The sequence below is a fragment of the Micrasema longulum genome, unplaced genomic scaffold (genome assembly GCF_059751315.1).
Source record: "Micrasema longulum isolate JH-2025_06_02 unplaced genomic scaffold, ASM5975131v1 h1tg000632l, whole genome shotgun sequence".
Classification (NCBI taxonomy): domain Eukaryota; kingdom Metazoa; phylum Arthropoda; class Insecta; order Trichoptera; family Brachycentridae; genus Micrasema; species Micrasema longulum.
In genome coordinates this window covers 840104-857362 of record NW_028277828.1, presented here as the reverse complement: position 1 = coordinate 857362, position 17259 = coordinate 840104, and the positions used below count along the sequence as shown (strand labels likewise).

The following is a 17259-nucleotide window of genomic DNA, read 5'->3' as shown; positions in this document are numbered from 1 at the left end:
CAATAAAATAAAATACTTAAACTCATTAAAATAACATTATATCCATTCATTAGTTAACCCATAGAAAATTTGTCGATAATGATCCTTAAGATAAAAATAACTTTATTTAATTTACTTACATATAACTTTGAATTATGTATCCTTACCTCTGTTCTGTATAAATACATTTAACTTTTTAATAAAGATACCAGTCTCGAAGATGTCGCGAAAGCGATGAAACCGGTCACTGGATATTCCAAATTTGTGAGCTTTATTGTTCTTAGGTAAAATATTTATTCTACCAAAATATTTTAATCATTTTTTGAAGTCAGAAATACAAACCGTAAACTACAGCTAAATGCACAGGTCAAATCATAAATTATATACATTACAACGGGGATGGAATACATTTTAAAGAAGGAAGTATGGAATAAATGTAAATATACGTTAATCTTAATGACTCTTTAGGGGGCGAAATCCAATTTTTTGTCCACAAACATTTGGAAAAACTCAACATATTGTCACAAATTATGCTTCAAACTATATGCCTCATCCTGAAAATATATCAATTATGACCTAAATCTGTTCCTTGTTTTTTTTCTTCTTCTTAGTTTTTTTTGTTGCGTTTTGACCTCCAAACTGGGATATTCTGGCCAATGTCAAGTTTTATTCCTTGTTTTTTTTCTGATTTCCTTAAACACCTTTCTACTTTGTCTGAGCAAATCAAGTTTGTATTTTAGAGTATGTCAAAATAGAGTTGAAAACATAAAAAGTCGAAATACAAACTTTTTAAACAGGCGACACCAGTTTTATTGTAAATTATATTTTACAATAAGACATAATTATGCCATTTACTTATTTAGCGTTGGCATACAAGTTTTTAATTGATGTCGTAGTCAAATTGGCATAATTTTCCAGTTCTTAATTAATACTTTTATCAACATAAATAAAACAATGCAAAGTGACACTATGAAGGTAATTTTTACAAAATTTCAACGTTGTTTAAAATAGTGTAAAGCCAAAAGACTATTCTTCATTGTGTAAAAACAAAATAGCAAAAGATTTTGCAATTAATCATTAATTTCAAAAACGAGCAAAATTTTAATTCAATCAATTTAAAAAAATTTAAAAATACTCCTGAAAAAAGTGAATCTATTTAAATTGATATTTCATTGTCATAGGCATCAAAACTTTAAAAATAAAACTAGTTCGTCTTGCATGGACGTAATTTTTACCTTCCAGTATGGTTTTAATAGATATTATAAATATATTTGCTTTGGTTATTTTCGAAATTAACGATTGAATTGTAATTTTGAAATTAGCAGGTTATTTATATATTATTTAGGTCGAACATATTTATTGCAACGAGAAATCATTTTTTAACAGTATTGCGTTTTCTGGAATTTTTACAAAATTGTAGGTTACTCAGTTTTACAACCCCGAAAGTCTTATATTTCTAGTATTTCCATTTAAACAACGGTAGTGACCTCCTTTATTTTGTCAATACCAAAGACCGTTCATCTAGTAGGTGTTGGTTTTCAATTTTTTTTGAGAGGCTCTTATTTTTATTTTTATTGTCTCAAAAAATATTTTTTACAGTTCCTTATTGTTTTATTGACATTCAGTTTAGAATAATTGAAGAGCAATATAAGTATATGGTAATGAAAGTATATATGTAGAATAAGAAAAAAAAATCGTTCTAGTGGAAGAAAATGGGATTTAAATTATGTAAACATTATTAGTATTTAATTATTTTAATAGATCTAAAAATTGATTAAGTGTCATCTATTTGTCATTATCAACCATTATCGCATATAATATGTTCTAAATTGGAATACCTTCAAGTAATCTATATTTTGTAGTTTATTTTGTGTACTTCCAAGTAAGTACTTTGGGGTCGCTCAAACGTCAGCAGACGTTTCAAAAAAAAATATTTATTGAAAAAAACATTAGTTAGCCTCTTTCTTTGACAAATACAATAATACAACTCGAAATAGAATATCATACAAATTTTTGCAAAAATTTTGTATGTCTGCATGAATTCTTGGCAATACCGTTTTAATATATATTATTTAACAGCTTCTTGAGTTCATTATTTTTTCTAAATGTGCGCAAAGTTTATTTTTGTTTTAACCATTCAAACTTTTTTGTTATTCGTATTTTATTTCATGTTTTGAAAACACAAAAAAACATTAGAAAAAAATGCTATGAAAGTATTATAAAGAGAAGCCTTTTAATTGTAAGAATATACAAAATATAGATAAATATTAATAGGTAATACACATTACAAAAAAATCAAGTGCATTTGCTTCCAACGGACTCTAAATTAAGTCTAAAAGCTTCTGGAATGATCCGACAAACGCTGACGAACGGCGTCGCGAAGTGCGACAGTTTGCGGCAGTTAATTTGACTCGGTTGACGCACAGACGGCCGGAAAAATCAGAAAGAAGCTTCGAGTGTTTCGATTGTGTTTTCGCAAGCGAATTTCCATTTTTTTGCATTCCCTACTTATTGGAATTAAATGGTTACTGAGTCAATCGGGCGATATTAATTTCCAGTAGGTAGGTTCTAGGTACCTACGCAGTGACCTACATCTATAAGACGTTTTGGTTTTGAGTTTTGATTTAAAAGTATTTTACGGTTTTTGAAAAGTGTTCTTTAGACTTCTTCATTTCAACAACTTTCATTATAAACAAAAACTCAGATCGCTACATATCACAAAGATATTGTTTTGAGGTGATATTTTGTTGGAATCCTTTTTGCAGCGTAGGTACATTTAATAACGAAATACTTTTATATTGCAATCTACACATTTTAAGAATGTGGTATACTGACAAACAAGAAGATCATCTTCAAAGAAACCGTTTATCAGGAAGGACAGGAAGGTAAAAATACATTTATTATTCATGCAGTTTATTATTGTATATACTGGACATAATTTATTATTTTGTATTTGATAATTTTACTCGAGTTCAATGGAAATGTCGTCTTACTGCTCGCTTTCTGTGGTATCAAAATGGCCATTCAAAATTATTTTAATATATACAGTTTACATAAGACTATTTGAGCCTCGAAACCACAGCAGGACGATTATTACGCATAGTTACAGCCGCATAAATAACAATGAATAATGCCACCAACCTTGAAAATGTGTGTAGGAAGTTTATCTATTTACACTTAAAGACATTGCACCTACATAATATATTTATTATGAATTATTGTAGATACATACCTAAGTGTGGTTGAGGTATCTATATTAATAATCCATTTGTGATCCTGATCCTTACCTAAACAAAAACGGTTTGTGGGTGTGGGTTTAGTTCATGTTCATAGCATTGTGCTAATTGTTATTTACAAAGTTGTCAAAAACATTTGAAAAATTGTTGTGGAATTGGGTTGTGGTCCCGTGGCTAGTGTCGCAGACTTTCGTCGTATCAGAGTTCTGAGGTTTGAAGGAAAGTAAAAAAAAATACACATTGAAAAATTAAGAAAGTAAAATAAGCCTACAATTTTGAATAAAAATCTATTTTTAATTTTTTCATACTCAAAAATAATTTTAGATTCGTATCATTTATATTATATATTTTTTGGAAGGTAATTGATATACTAGTCTAGGCATTTACAGGTCTCGTGAACTGTTATTGGCCATTCACCAATCTGTCCATGTTTTAATATCCATATTTTTTCAATTCCTCCATCTGTTTTTGTGAGTAGATTGATACGAATCTAAAATTATTTTTGAGTATGAAAAAATTAAAGATAGAGTTTTATTCAAAATTGTAGGCTTATTTTACTTTCTTAATTTTTCAATGTGTATTTTTTTTACTTTCCTTCAAACCTCAGAACTCTGATACGACGAAAGTCTGCGACACTAGCCACGGGACCACAACCCTATTTAATTATGATGATGATATTTCAAAAGATTATGTTGCTCGAGAAACCATTGAAATAAAAATATCAAACATTTTACTCAGCCCCTTAATTACCGTATTTTTTAGACCATAAGATGCACTTTTTTACACTGAAAATTCAACCAAAATTGTGGTGCGTCTTTTGGTCCGATGCATCCTATCGTCTGCAAAATACGGTATCTACCCTACCATCTGCATTTGATTATCTTATTCCCATCTGCACATAATGGTTTATTGGGCTCTACATTGGTAAATCAACTGCAGCATACTACCAACCATCCATAACATGAAGGCAAGATAATCAATCACTTTACCTAGTACACGGTAGCCAGTACAATAATTACTCTTTGCGTGGTGGTCATGGTATTATGATTATCTAATCTAAATATATACATATCTAAATAAATCATTATAAAAAAAAACTTTCCCTTTTATTCTAAGAAGATTAATATGTTTAAGATTTTACAAAGATTAATATATTTATTTACATTTTTCAGAAACAATGTGAAAGTAACTAATGAAACTCAAGATATATCAATTTCATATCCAGTTTTTATTATTTTTTTCTCTATTTTTATGGCTACTATTGTGATATTTATACTTTCTTACACATCTCGTGTTCACAAGTCAAGTTATTATGAGTTTTAGTATGTTTAGCAGTATATAAGTAAATATATAACATTCTCACCAATCCAGTAAAAATTAGACTAAGTGTATAGGAATGAACCTTTTTATTTGATAAAAGTTTAAAATAATAAAAAAATATTCAACTTCAACCTTATACAAAATGGAAAACTTATTGAGATGATGCTAATCCATAAAAATATTTCACATGACAAATAAAATACACTGGCTTTGAAGTTTGAGTTTATTGAACTACTCTGTCATGTTTGTAAATAGCTAATGGGATTGTTCATAATTTAAAAAAAAGAATTTGACTAAGGTTACTATAGCCATAATGTAAAATAGTCATTAGATTATCAAATGACTGATTACTGAGAGAAGGTAATGATAATGATAAAATATATTAATTTATTTATGCAGGGATGATAAAGTAAAAAATTGTAAATTATATTATTTAATAAATATATTAAAACTAAATGTTTTTTTTTCATTATGTTTGGATATAAATATAATTTAATAGATCGGATGTGTAAATCAGCAGAATATATAAATGGTATTGATACAATAAAAATATATTTTTCTTGATTGATTGAAATACCTTCATATTATAGTAATATAGCAGTTGTATACCTGCGATAGGTACATATTTGCGTATTTATAGACTTATGATTATTTTTAACTTACAATAAATATAGGGTGACTCGAAATTCAACCTATTCCTTGAAATGAGTCATACTAGAGTTTTTTGTGGCATTTTATTTAAAGACTAAATTATGCCTTCAATAATCGTTTTAAAAAATTTAAATAGTTTAATTCAAACCCCTTTTTATGAAACTATGGTTTGTCTTTTTTTAGGAATAATATTTTGATGGTAATTACTTAATATCTGCAATATGTTTTTAGCTAAATTATAGTATATCAGCCATTCGAACGGCATTAAAATTTTGCTGAAAACATACTGTAGAAATGAATTATTTGCAACCGGCATATTATTTTTTTAAAAATAACTAAACACTCCATAAAAAATGATTTGTGCTTAAATATTTTGTTTTAAAAAAAGGCTATTGAAGACATAATTTAACATAGAATTTAAGACAAATAACACAAAATTTGTAATTTGATGCTTTGATTCTTTTTAAAAACGGTTTTTTTGCCCAGAATGTTAAAATCTCTTGGAATATCAATAAAATGATTTTATATAATAACCCTTACAGTATGTCAAAGTTTATTAATTCATTCCATCAGTATTTAATTTAACAAGTTTATAGCAATCTTACCATATATCAAATGACTTGCAATAGACTGATCAAAAAGGTTACCGTGGAAATGGCAAATTAAGTGATATTATCTAATTGTCCTATGATTTTTAATAGTATGTGTTTATTTCAGCTTGCCTGATAACGGCGGCACATCTGATACTTCCATGCCCGCACCTGTGGCTTCGTTGAAGGAAAATCACAAATCGGATTATGACTTTAGTTCTCCAGGAAACAGACACATTATGGGGTACACTGGATTTATTCCTGGAATAGCTTACAAATATGGAACATCTTACGACAAAGCTGCTGATGATAGCATGTCCGAGTTTAGTGACAGACAGGAAGAGTACAGAAAAAACCGTTCCCGAAGTAATTCGGAAATTAAATTCAATAATTATGAAAACGTGGAAAACTCGCCAATTCGTCACAAAAACAAGGAATTTGAAGGCAAGAGAATTTCAACAAATTTGTTTTTTTTTGTACTAGAATGCCCACTAGAAATTGTAACCAATTAAGTCATACAAAAAGGTTTAAAAAATACCAAAAAAATGACGCATTTTCTGTAAGATAAACATGTAAAATATATAAATTCATTTCAACAGAGAGGGAAAAATTTTTGAGAAGGGAATATGGAAGTCTAGGCATTTACAGGGCTTATGACCTGTCATTGGCTGGTTTAAGTGGCCACTTTACACACTGTGTAACATTCACCATTCTGCCCATGTTTGAACATCCACATTTCCTCAACTCTTCCATCTGTTGACTTTTGTGAAGTAAAAGAGCTGAAACCTTTATCACGTGGGTGAGATTCATCATGAATTACTACCTGGTAAAAGAAGAAGTATAAAAATTGAAAATTTTTTTATTTGGTTCAGCCGGATGAACTACTGGAAACTACTGGACCAAAACTCTTTTTGATCTTGCATAATTAGTATTAAGAATTAGAAAATATGTCTAAAAATACTTGGAACGGAACTGATACTTAGTATGGAACGTTATAATGCGATCCGAAACATCGGAAAATAGGGTAAACAACACACAGTACAATAACTCAGAAAACTCATTCTGCAAAATCATAATTATTTGAAAATTTCAATTTTGTGAGGAGTTCACTTCGCTTAGATGTAAATGTAGAATTTTTGCAGGACTTTTAACAAAGATTTGAAAATGTATTGAATTTGTTTTGACTACTTGCCCGATGTTAATTGAACCCTTTCATGCACGATTTTACAAAATATATAAAACAATATTACCATGTCCAATAAAATTGTTTTTTTCTTCTTTGATATGTGTCACTTGCTTGGCCTTATTTATCCCGGCAATTGCAGTAAAGTCAAAACCTATCAACAATGTAATATTTCCTTTTTTTATGTCTATAAAAATATGTTATTGACTTCTGTTTTATGACTTAATCCCTTTCAGCATTTTAATAACTTGCATATGTCAAAGTGAAAATTGCTATTTGTAATTTACCATACCTACTAGACTTGTCAATGGAATAGATTTGTCAGTATAATAATATTTTAATCCTATTATTTACTGCATTGTCCAGATTTTTATAATTTATAACAAATTGTTCATAGTCCAAGCTTCGTTTTCAATAAAGATATTGTATTTTAGTGTAAATTGCTTAGTTCAAAAGTATTTTATAACACTTTAATTATTTTTTTTTAGGAAACCAAACAAGGTCTTCTAGGTATCCACCTATTGTCGGTTACACTGGTCATATCTCTCATATGATGAATTCTCTCGGCCATGGCTTTCATGAATCTGCTATGAATGCTTTAGAAATCAACGAGAAAGATAGTGATGACTATGATGCTTCAGTGAAAGAAAGGAAAATGTCTATTGATCTTTTAAATGGTCATGAAAGTAGAAAGTTTGGTGAGGTTGATGAAATGTCAAAATGGGAGTATGAAGCTATTGAAAGAGAAAAAAAAGATGCTTTAGAGAAGAAACGGGCTTTAGAAAAAGAAATGCAAGAAGAAGCATCGGAGAAAGAAATGGCTTTAGAAATAAAAACCACTCAGAGGCAAGATATAATAGATGCTCAGGAAAAGGCTACTAATGAAAGCATCGAAAACTACCGTAGGGGAATACACACTGGAAGAAGGATGTTTTACTAAAATTGGCCTGGTTATTATGCATGCAGGTCTCTAATGGCATTAAACAAGTCATTATTTATTTATGTATGTAAATTTTCCGTTATTAGAACACAATATATAAATGTTTCTTTTTTGCACACATTGTACAATATTTTTTTAAATGCAAGATAAAGTAAAACATCAAATATAAATTAATTATCACCACACGCAGTATGAAAGAATAGTGGACTTAGTATTTTTATGATATAACAATAGTATTTTGTTTTCATTTAGTATTTTTTTAAATATATTCATCCTTATGATTAATTTAAATATTACAATTTTGGGGCCATTTTCGGTAAGTCATAATAAACTCTATTATTTGGAAACTCAAACCACCTGAACAGGAGTTTGCGACACTATCACAGGTCACAACTGCAGATCATGGGCCACATGTTTTCCTCAAAGCTTATATTCCGCTCGTATTTTATTAATGACTAAACAATTGCGTATACTTTAGTTCATTTGAATTTATTGTCATATAGTAGACCCTGACTGAGACCGAAACTGAGATATCAAAGAAATTAAAATGTTCAGTATTATGTAAACTCCAGTCCTAACATTTTGTCTCCAAAACAAAATATTCTGTTGGTTTCAAGTTCGTTTTTTTATTACTATTTAAAAATCAATTTTTAAAACCTAAAATAAAAATCTGGGAGGAAAGGAAAATCCAGAAATAATTTATTGTTTTGTTCATCGAAATTCCAATTTTAATTTTATTTTGCCAAACTAATGATTAATCTTTATTTTCAGGTCAATCTTTTTCACAATTATTATTCCGCATTGTACTACACTAAAGGGACAGTTACAACATTGAAACCATCATATTTTAGTCCTATTGTAATTTTTTTAATGGTTTAAAATGAACCTTTTTAATCACCAATTAATTATTGTGGATTAGTTTTTTTTTTGGCAAAAACAGTTATATGTCAGAAGCATAAAAACAGTGCAGAATTACCAGGCTTGAGAATAATCACATTTAATGTCGTCTCATCGGAAATCGAACCCAAAACCCGCATGCGTGAAGCAAGCGTCTTAGTTATTCACCACAAGTGCTCCCAATACGTATTTGTTTATTTATGCCAATTTATCGTTGTTTTCATAGAGTAAATTATAGTGTTAAAAATTAAAGCTCAGTATTAACAAAAGAGATATGCATATAGGTATACAAGCAATATTGTGTAATGGAACAGAAAAAAAACAAATCGAATGGAAACTGAATTTAAAATATACAAATAAATATTTAAAAAGAAAAAAAGGATGATAGCTGTATTTTTTAATTATTTCATGAGAGCACAAAATATTGTAGTCTACCGATGATTCTGAAATTAGTTGCACAAATTTTCTATTAAAGTAGAGCCAATGAGGAAGATCAGTGCTATGGGAAATTGGATGCAAAAAATGTTTTCTTAGATACGGTAAAAAATTGGAGCATTTAATTGTATGGTGAAGTTTCTCGAAAATGTATAAAAAATTCATAAAAGTGGTTTTAATATAAATGAAGTACTTTGAATGACGTCACTAGTTCTCCAAAATCGACCAATGGTTGTGGTAGATTTCCGGTTACCGGGAGGCCATCTCACCAATCAGGACAACTCGCTGAAGAGAAGTTGTGATTTCACAGGCGGAGATAGTACAATACATAAAAAAATAAAATTATGCTTTTAACAAATAAAAAAAAACAAAACTTCATTTGCTACTAATTGTTGTTTAGTTCAAATATGAAGTTTAACATATTACAACAGTGAAGGTGAATATTTGGAAGAAGGTAACATGGATATCTAGCCATTTACAGGGCTTAACCTACCATTGGCTGGTTACTAAAAGGCAAAATTAGTATTATAACAAGTCATTTAGTCTATAAACTACTACTTATTACCAACTTATACAATCTTTTGCTGCTTTTAACAATGTGTCCAGTACATTAAGTCATGAAAATTGGACGAGGGTGTCCGTACTCTTTGTGATCTATGGTGAAATGTACAAAATAATGTTATTTTTTAAAATATTAATCTTTCACGACATTTTGCACATTGATAAACAATATAATAGGAAAAAGTCTTCACTTAATGTTCTTTGTTTTGCTATGAAAGTGGACCAGTGAAAATTTATTTTAGCATGAATTAGGTATGTAATTATCATTTTATATTTTGAATTCTAATCTAACTCATAGATATTAACAAAAAAATATTATTTTTTTTACGTAGAAGCTTTACTAATTTTTAACTTATAAATTTAAGGATAATAAAATTTATTCTTTTTAAAAAACATGTTTTATTTTATGATTATACGGTAGTGAGCATTGAAATGTTTTCAGTCATTTAATAGTGGGAAATAAGGATTCCTAAAAATGATTTGCTGTAATTTTTTTAATACGTGTAATTAATCTTCCTTTATAAATATGTAATTTAGTTTCAGCGTGAATATCAATGTGCTACACATTGGATAACTTGTTAAAAATAGTTTAGTCAAAACCATGGGAAGAGTGAAGAAATTCAACCATTTTATTCTTACTTTGGTGTCACAAAAACTTAGTTCTAGAGCCTTAGGACGTTCGATTCGATATAGTCGAACTACAATATTAATTTGTGTGGAAAACTAAAAATATGCTGCATGTCTAAAGCGAAAAAAAGGGTTCAGGTAAGAAAAAAGACAACTTTGGCTGTTGATCGATTGCTGAAGTGAATCTGTCAGCAGAATTAATTCAAAAGTGCTACGAATATAATAACTGAGTTTATTTAAGCTGATGGTACTCCAGTTAGGGTTCCATACCATGCGTTGTATATTCTGGGAATGTGGCTTTTGGACTCACGGATCAGGGGCCCAAGTTTCACACCCTGCTCTACCACAACTTGGTTCCTATTTTCTAATAGTGAGTTATTTACTACTCGTTGAAAATGGCCTCGAGAATTGAAATGTTTAGGTAAATCATAAAAAAGCAAATATTTTTATTGTTTAAACAAAAAAATAGCCAGCAAAAAAAACCATTTCTGATGAAAAAAAAGACTGCTAATATTTTAAAATTAACAAAGATGTATAAAAATTGGACTAACCTATTTCAGATTAACGTGTTGTTTTCTCCAATGAGAGTAAATTTTAATACTTTGGTTAGGGTGAAATCCAGTGAGACAGAGATCAATAGATCGATTAATCACCCAGTGTCTTCAGCCAGTGGTGTAACGTCCTTTAGGGATGGTTTTCTTTTTACGGGAGGTGATTATTGACATTCATCAATTGAACTGTAAATTCCAAAATTAATTTTTAAAACTTATTATTTCTATTGATTTAAATCAGAAGGAAAAATGTCTTCTGGGCAAAAAATTTGATTATTTTAGTTCAACCTATTAGAAACCTATAATTTTATAATGTGAAATTTAAAACCATAAATAATATAAGAAAAATACATATACACCGCAAGACAAAAAAAATTATGGAAGTATAGGCATTTACAGGGCTTATAACCTGTCATTGGCTGGTTTAAGTGACACTTTACACACTGTATAACATTCACCAGATTAAACCTGCCTGCTTAAGTGTGCCGCTTACTTATATTCTTTCATCTTTTAAAAGTAACATTGTAAATAATGTCTATAATAGATATTTTCTGGCCGATGTGAGAGTTTTGAAGTGACAAAAAACCATTTCAATTATTTAACCAAAGATATTGTTATTTATCATAATAACTACTCAAATCATTCTACAATATTGTAATCAATGCCAAGCATTTAAAATGCTCCTTATATGATTTTTTCATCCCTGAGATTTTTACAATTATTTTTTACTAGCTATCGGATAGACCCGTGTGTATTTTTTTATATATTTCAAATGGCAGATAAAATATTTGTATAAATTCTTATAAAACACTTTTTTTTTCAATTAACAAAAAAAAATAACAAAAATCTTATAAGCGTATATATTTTAACGCTTCACAGATTGGCCGCTAGATGGCAGTAGGAAAAGCAGTTATTTTAATGTTTTTATTTTGCTTATAAAATAATATCTAAATAAGACAGATTTTCGTGTGGTTTTTGGGAATACGAAAACTTTAAATGTGATTTTTTGTGGTGAATTAAAAAAAAATAACAAACATGCAGAAAAAGTAGCTTGCTGAGAAAATGGAAAAGAGTGAGTATTTGCTTTGTGGTGTTGTTAAAAAAAAAATAATAATAATACCAGAGAGGCAGAGAAAGTAGCATTAATCACATTATTTTTTTTGTTCTTACCAGGAATCCAACCCGGAACCTTCCATGCGTGAGTCAAGCGTCTTAATCACTTCACCGCGAAGGCTGCCGGGATATTTAATATCTAACGACTGTGTGGTTTTTGAAGCGTTATTCTGAGTGACAGATTATTCTTTTTTAAAAATATTTTTTACAGGACTCCCGATTAATTATTATATTTAGATTGCTCCTAACAGCAAAAAATCAATATTTGTGATTTTATGATAAACATGAGAACCAACCCGGATAGCAGTGAAACTTAGTACAAACTTGATTTAAGATTAATGGAAGGTTGAAAAGGAAAATTTGACGCAACAAGTTTTTATCAAAAGTTGCTGGAATCTTGTTACGACAAGTTTGAAGAGACAATTTTTGGCAAAACTTGCTGGAAACTTGTTATGTCAATAACGGTGTTTCAGAATCCGAAAGTCATAGAATTATGATCAACACATTGCCATATACATTAAAATATGGAGAGAATGATTTTTTTAATTAATTTTTTTATTTGAACAGTTATATTTAATCCAGGGACTTTTCTACAAGATCGATTTTTTTTGCACCACAACAGGCCGTGAGGCCCAATTACAGTAATGAAAAACAGCACGGTACACCTAGTCATAAGAAAAATCATATTTAATTTTTGTGTTCTCACCGGGAATCGAACCGAGAACCTTCCGTGTGTGAGTCAAATGTCTTAACCACTACACCACAGAGGCCGCCGAATTAAATTCGTTATTTTAAAACAGTTGTTAATTCCAAATAACATTGAGATTGGCAACACTTCTCCAGTCATAGAAAAATCACCGTTTTACTCTGTGGATTATTGATTATATGTAGATCTAGTGCGTAGTGCTGCCGATAAATTAGTATTAATCAGGCTTTTCTATTTGGGTAATTTTTAATACTTTTAACATTGTTTAAATATCAATACTCAGTTTAAAGGATAAACATTGATATGCCACCGAGGAAAAAACAACCAAAATGAGTTTTTTTAGAACTGACAATCCGTCCGACATCCTCACTCACTCATCTATTAACTCATCCGACAAAACCGCCTTGTCCAAAGTTCTTTTGAGGTAAGTTTGAATAAATTTGACTATTATTAATATCTCATCCACTGCATAATGTTTACAACAGTTTCAACTGATTAATTATTAAATATCACAAACATTATACTATTATTGAATTGGATTGATTGAATTATGTTTTATTTACAGAACGAAAAGCTAGTCGAAAAGCTAGTAAGTCATAAAACAGTTTTATTTATTTGTTTCAGAGTTGAGAGACAAAAGAATGCACCGGACTCTGATCTCGTCAATTGACATGAATTATTTGACATCACATCATCTGACATCTGACATCACATCATCTGACTTTCTTGGCAAAAATAGCCCGTATTTTTATTATTTATTCTAAATAAATATGCTGAGTAATAATAACAAGATATTTTATTTAATATTAATATTTTTAAGAAGCTTCGTGTTTTTTGTTTTTTTTTGGTTTGTGTTTTTTTTTGTTTCGTTTTTTTTTGTTTTTTTTCTGTTTTTTTTTGTTGTTTTTTTTTGTCTTTTCTTGTTTTTTTGCATGATGTTTGTTTTTTTTGTAAAAAAACTTGCATGATGTTTGTTTTTTTTGTAAAAAACCAACATCGTGCAAGTTTGTTGGATGTTAACTAGGAAGTTTGCTTTAAACTTGCCTCAAGTTTACAGAGTTGCAATCTCAAACTTGGGTCAAGCTTCAACTCTTGATACTTCAAACTTGATACAAGCTTGAGGCAAGTTTAAACTGCTATCTGGGAAGTTGTGGTAGAACGTGCTGCGATGCTCGGACCTCTGATACCTGGGTCCGCGACACCAGCCATGGGACCACAGCCCCGGTTCATTATTATATTTAGATTGCTCCAAACAGCAAAAACATTTTTGAGGCTCAAAAGGGTGAAATTTCATGAAATGACTTAGGCATGTACGAAGTTAAGAAAAATATGAAAATTATATTTTGTAACAAAAATCTCTAATTTCGTATCTTAATAATAATATCAGTTCAGTTGCATTAATTCAGTATAATACTTTAAAAATCCTATTACTTTTGTACCTACATATTATGTATAGGTGTATAACAAATATTATGTTGCGCGGCAGAACTACCTGCATGGTTACCAAGTAAATTTTTTTTAAATAAGTCAATCTTCCGACTTTACTGTAATCAAATCGTTAAAATCAACAGAACATTTTCCAGCTGGAAAAAACTCTGAACAAGTATCCAGCGACCGACCGATAGGAAAACGTTGAATAAAAATGTAGGCATTTTTTAGAAGCGTATTTGTGTACCGCTTCGTGGAGCGTGGAGTCGAATAAAGTACAAACAAAACTTGTGCCTTTGAGCGATCGTGCTGAACAACTGTTTTTCTGCCTCGTATTTTGTATGTTAGCGAACGCCACTGAGGGTGGACGTGTTCTAGAAAGTGGCAGCTCAATCTGCAATCTAATTCACGTACGACCGAATACTGTGCACAAGTGAAAAGCGTATTTGCATTTAATCAAAAGTGAATTAATAAATGAGAGCGTCCTCACGCAGTGGTTTAAATTATAATAATATGATCTCGCCATAGAAAAAGTCTAATTTTGAAGTGATCATTTTCGATTCGATTTTTGAATATAGCGCGAAAATGTGGGTTGACGTGAGCAGAAAAGAACGACTAAATTACATGTCCCAGACAAATGGATGCCTTATGCCAGGGTGAGTTATTTTTTATCTATTCAATAAAAAAAATTGCACCACAACAGGCTAGGAGGCCCAATTACAGTGATGAGTTAGAGCACAGAACACCCAGGTTTGAGAAAAATCACATTAAATTTTTAAATTTCACTGTTCTCATATTGTTTTACTGTCGTGCATTCGCGCATATTTTACGATATGCATTATTAACATATTATAACAGAGATTGAGAATGTTTTATAGAAAGAAATATGGAAGTCCAGGCATTTACAGTGCATATGATCTGTCATTGGCTGGTTTAAAATCAACAGATGGAAGAATGGAAGGAATATGAATGTTCGAACATGGGCAAAATTGTAAATGTTACTGTGTTTAAAGTGGCCACTTAAACCAGCCAACGACCAGCCATAATCTATGTAAATACCCAGAACTACATATTTCCTTCTCTAAAATATTATCCATCTCAGTTGTGATATGTTTATCTTAATAACTCCCCAGGGGGAGAAATCCAGTTTTTGATTGCAAACATTTGAAAAATGTCAGAATACTATTGCTATAAATTACAATAGGCATTCGTATGTTATTCACACAATTACCTCTCCAAGCACAAGAGCTTCCCCATTTTTTAATAGTAAAATATTAAACTTATATAGGTATAATGTAATGAAGACTGTAATAAATGTTATTTATTGTATGTAATACATTAAATAAATAAATAATTCGAAAAGCATAAGTTTTTTCACAATTCTCTTTGCATTGTAAAAATATTTACCTTTATTTTCATGTAAATAGGAATTCGCCAATCAAAACTTGTATTTTTTTACTATGCCTTCAATTATAATATTATAATTAATTAATATATTGAGTTTTTCTACTGACGTTTCTTGGTGGAACTGCATTTTAATTATAATAATAAAAATACGTCTATAGTTTTATTCCACTTTTATTCATTTTTTTTATTATTTACCAGTGACCGGGTTTCGTCGTGACCGACATCGTCAAACTGGTGACGTCTGTCTGTGATGTCCGTCTGTGACACCAGTCTGACGATGTCGGTCACGACGACACCCGGTCACTGGTAAAAAAATATATAAATAAAAGTGGAATAAAACTATATACGTATTCTTATTATTATAATTATAATTAATTATTAAAATATTATAATTAAGATCACTGCATTCAAAGAGTTGATTTTACTTAAGGAAATTATGTTACACGAATAAAAATATTGTTGATTAAATAAAATATCTTATTAAAATACTTTTAGATACAAAGCCATCCATAAAAGTATATCTGATAATATGCAAAACCCATTATTTTGATTTTTCGCTTAAAATTAATTGTCTTAAACTGCTTTCATTCAATTACAATACGTTCCCAGATCCCATCAAAATTTTCGTACCGTCTACTTTGCATAAAAATTAACAACTTTTCCTAAGGGTAGGTTTTATGAACATCCATAAAGCAACGATAAGGTTTGATAACAATATGTTTTACTGATATTTGGTATTCCACCCGATTAGATCGTATTTATAACGTTCGTAAATATTATTTTTCTAAAATACCCCTTTTCAATGAGGAAATTAAGCGGTTTTAAAAAAATATTTTTAATTCGTTAATAGACTATTAAACTAAATCAAACATTAAAATTGTATTACCAGCGATATGATTTTTTTAAGTTTTGTATTTTTAAAATTATATTATGTGACATCTCAAGTTCTCCGCTTCTTCTCGGTCATTCGTCAGTTGACTTACCGTTAACTGTTAATCAATCACAACTCTCTTATTGTTGGTTGATTCGGAAGAACTAGCGACGTCATGCAAAGTAATTCGTTTTTATAAAAATATTTTTCATGACTTTTTTCATACATTTTCAAGAAACTTCGCCTTACAAATTAATGCTCTAATTTTAACCGCGCGCAAGAATACATTTTTCAAATCCTAATTCCCGTAGGGATGAACTTTACTTTCTCATTGTCATCCGTCAATTGATTATTGGTAAAACTAGCCGATTTCGGCAGTCAATAAATTCTCCATGATATACCTACTTTTTTCTTGTTGTCAGAAATCGATACAGCATCAATTTTTTCAATTAACCACTGATAATTTCATTTATGAATTTTACCGTAATGAGAGGTGTAAAAAGAAAAATATTTTTTTAATATCGTTTAAAAGTTATTCTAAAGGCATCATTATTGAAAAAAAACATAATAATGCATATTCTTATAAATAAAAAAACTGGCGATTTAAAACATCTAGAATTATTATATTGAATTAGTTTTTGGCGAAAAACTATATAAAAACTTGAAGCGATTTTCTGAAATGGTTAAAAGCACATTTATTTAACTTATTGTGAGTCAAGTAGGTATGCGGTCTTTTATTATTTTATTGTTTTAACTCAATTACA

The 17259-nt window shown here is 29.7% G+C and overlaps 2 protein-coding genes and 1 long non-coding RNA gene across 4 annotated transcripts in view; 2 read left to right on the top strand and 1 right to left on the bottom strand.

The window, feature by feature from the left end:
- Positions 1-1939: 1939 nt before the first annotated feature.
- Positions 1940-9573, top strand: LOC148280013 (uncharacterized). The gene is made up of 4 exons (XM_088229078.1): positions 1940-2864; positions 5904-6220; positions 7448-7962; positions 8671-9573. The coding sequence occupies exons 1-3, from the start codon at positions 2800-2802 to the stop codon at positions 7897-7899; spliced, it is 834 nt and encodes a 277-aa protein (XP_088085204.1). The 5' UTR covers positions 1940-2799; the 3' UTR covers positions 7900-7962; positions 8671-9573.
- On the bottom strand, positions 6283-12471 carry LOC148280012 (uncharacterized). The gene is made up of 3 exons (XR_015822729.1): positions 12380-12471; positions 10971-11156; positions 6283-7113 (listed from the first exon to the last, which is right to left on the bottom strand). It is a non-coding gene; the product is annotated as an uncharacterized LOC148280012 (long non-coding RNA).
- A 2085-nt stretch (positions 12472-14556) lies between these two features.
- Positions 14557-17259, top strand: part of LOC148280010 (ciliary microtubule inner protein 2B-like) — a 90786-nt gene continuing 88083 nt past the window's right edge. For both annotated transcript variants that reach the window (XM_088229075.1, XM_088229074.1), the window contains exon 1: positions 14557-14873. In XM_088229075.1, the coding sequence (XP_088085201.1) occupies positions 14803-14873 (71 nt within the window). In that variant the 5' untranslated portion in view covers positions 14557-14802. The remainder of the gene's footprint in view (positions 14874-17259) is intronic.

Coding starts and splice junctions, on each gene's coding strand:
- LOC148280013 (XM_088229078.1), top strand. CDS start 2,800: ATGTGGTATACTGACAAACAAGAAGATCATCTTCAAAGAAACCGTTTA. Junction 2,865..5,903: donor TTATCAGGAAGGACAGGAAG/GTAAAAATACAT, acceptor TGTTTATTTCAG/CTTGCCTGATAACGGCGGCA. Junction 6,221..7,447: donor CAAAAACAAGGAATTTGAAG/GCAAGAGAATTT, acceptor ATTTTTTTTTAG/GAAACCAAACAAGGTCTTCT.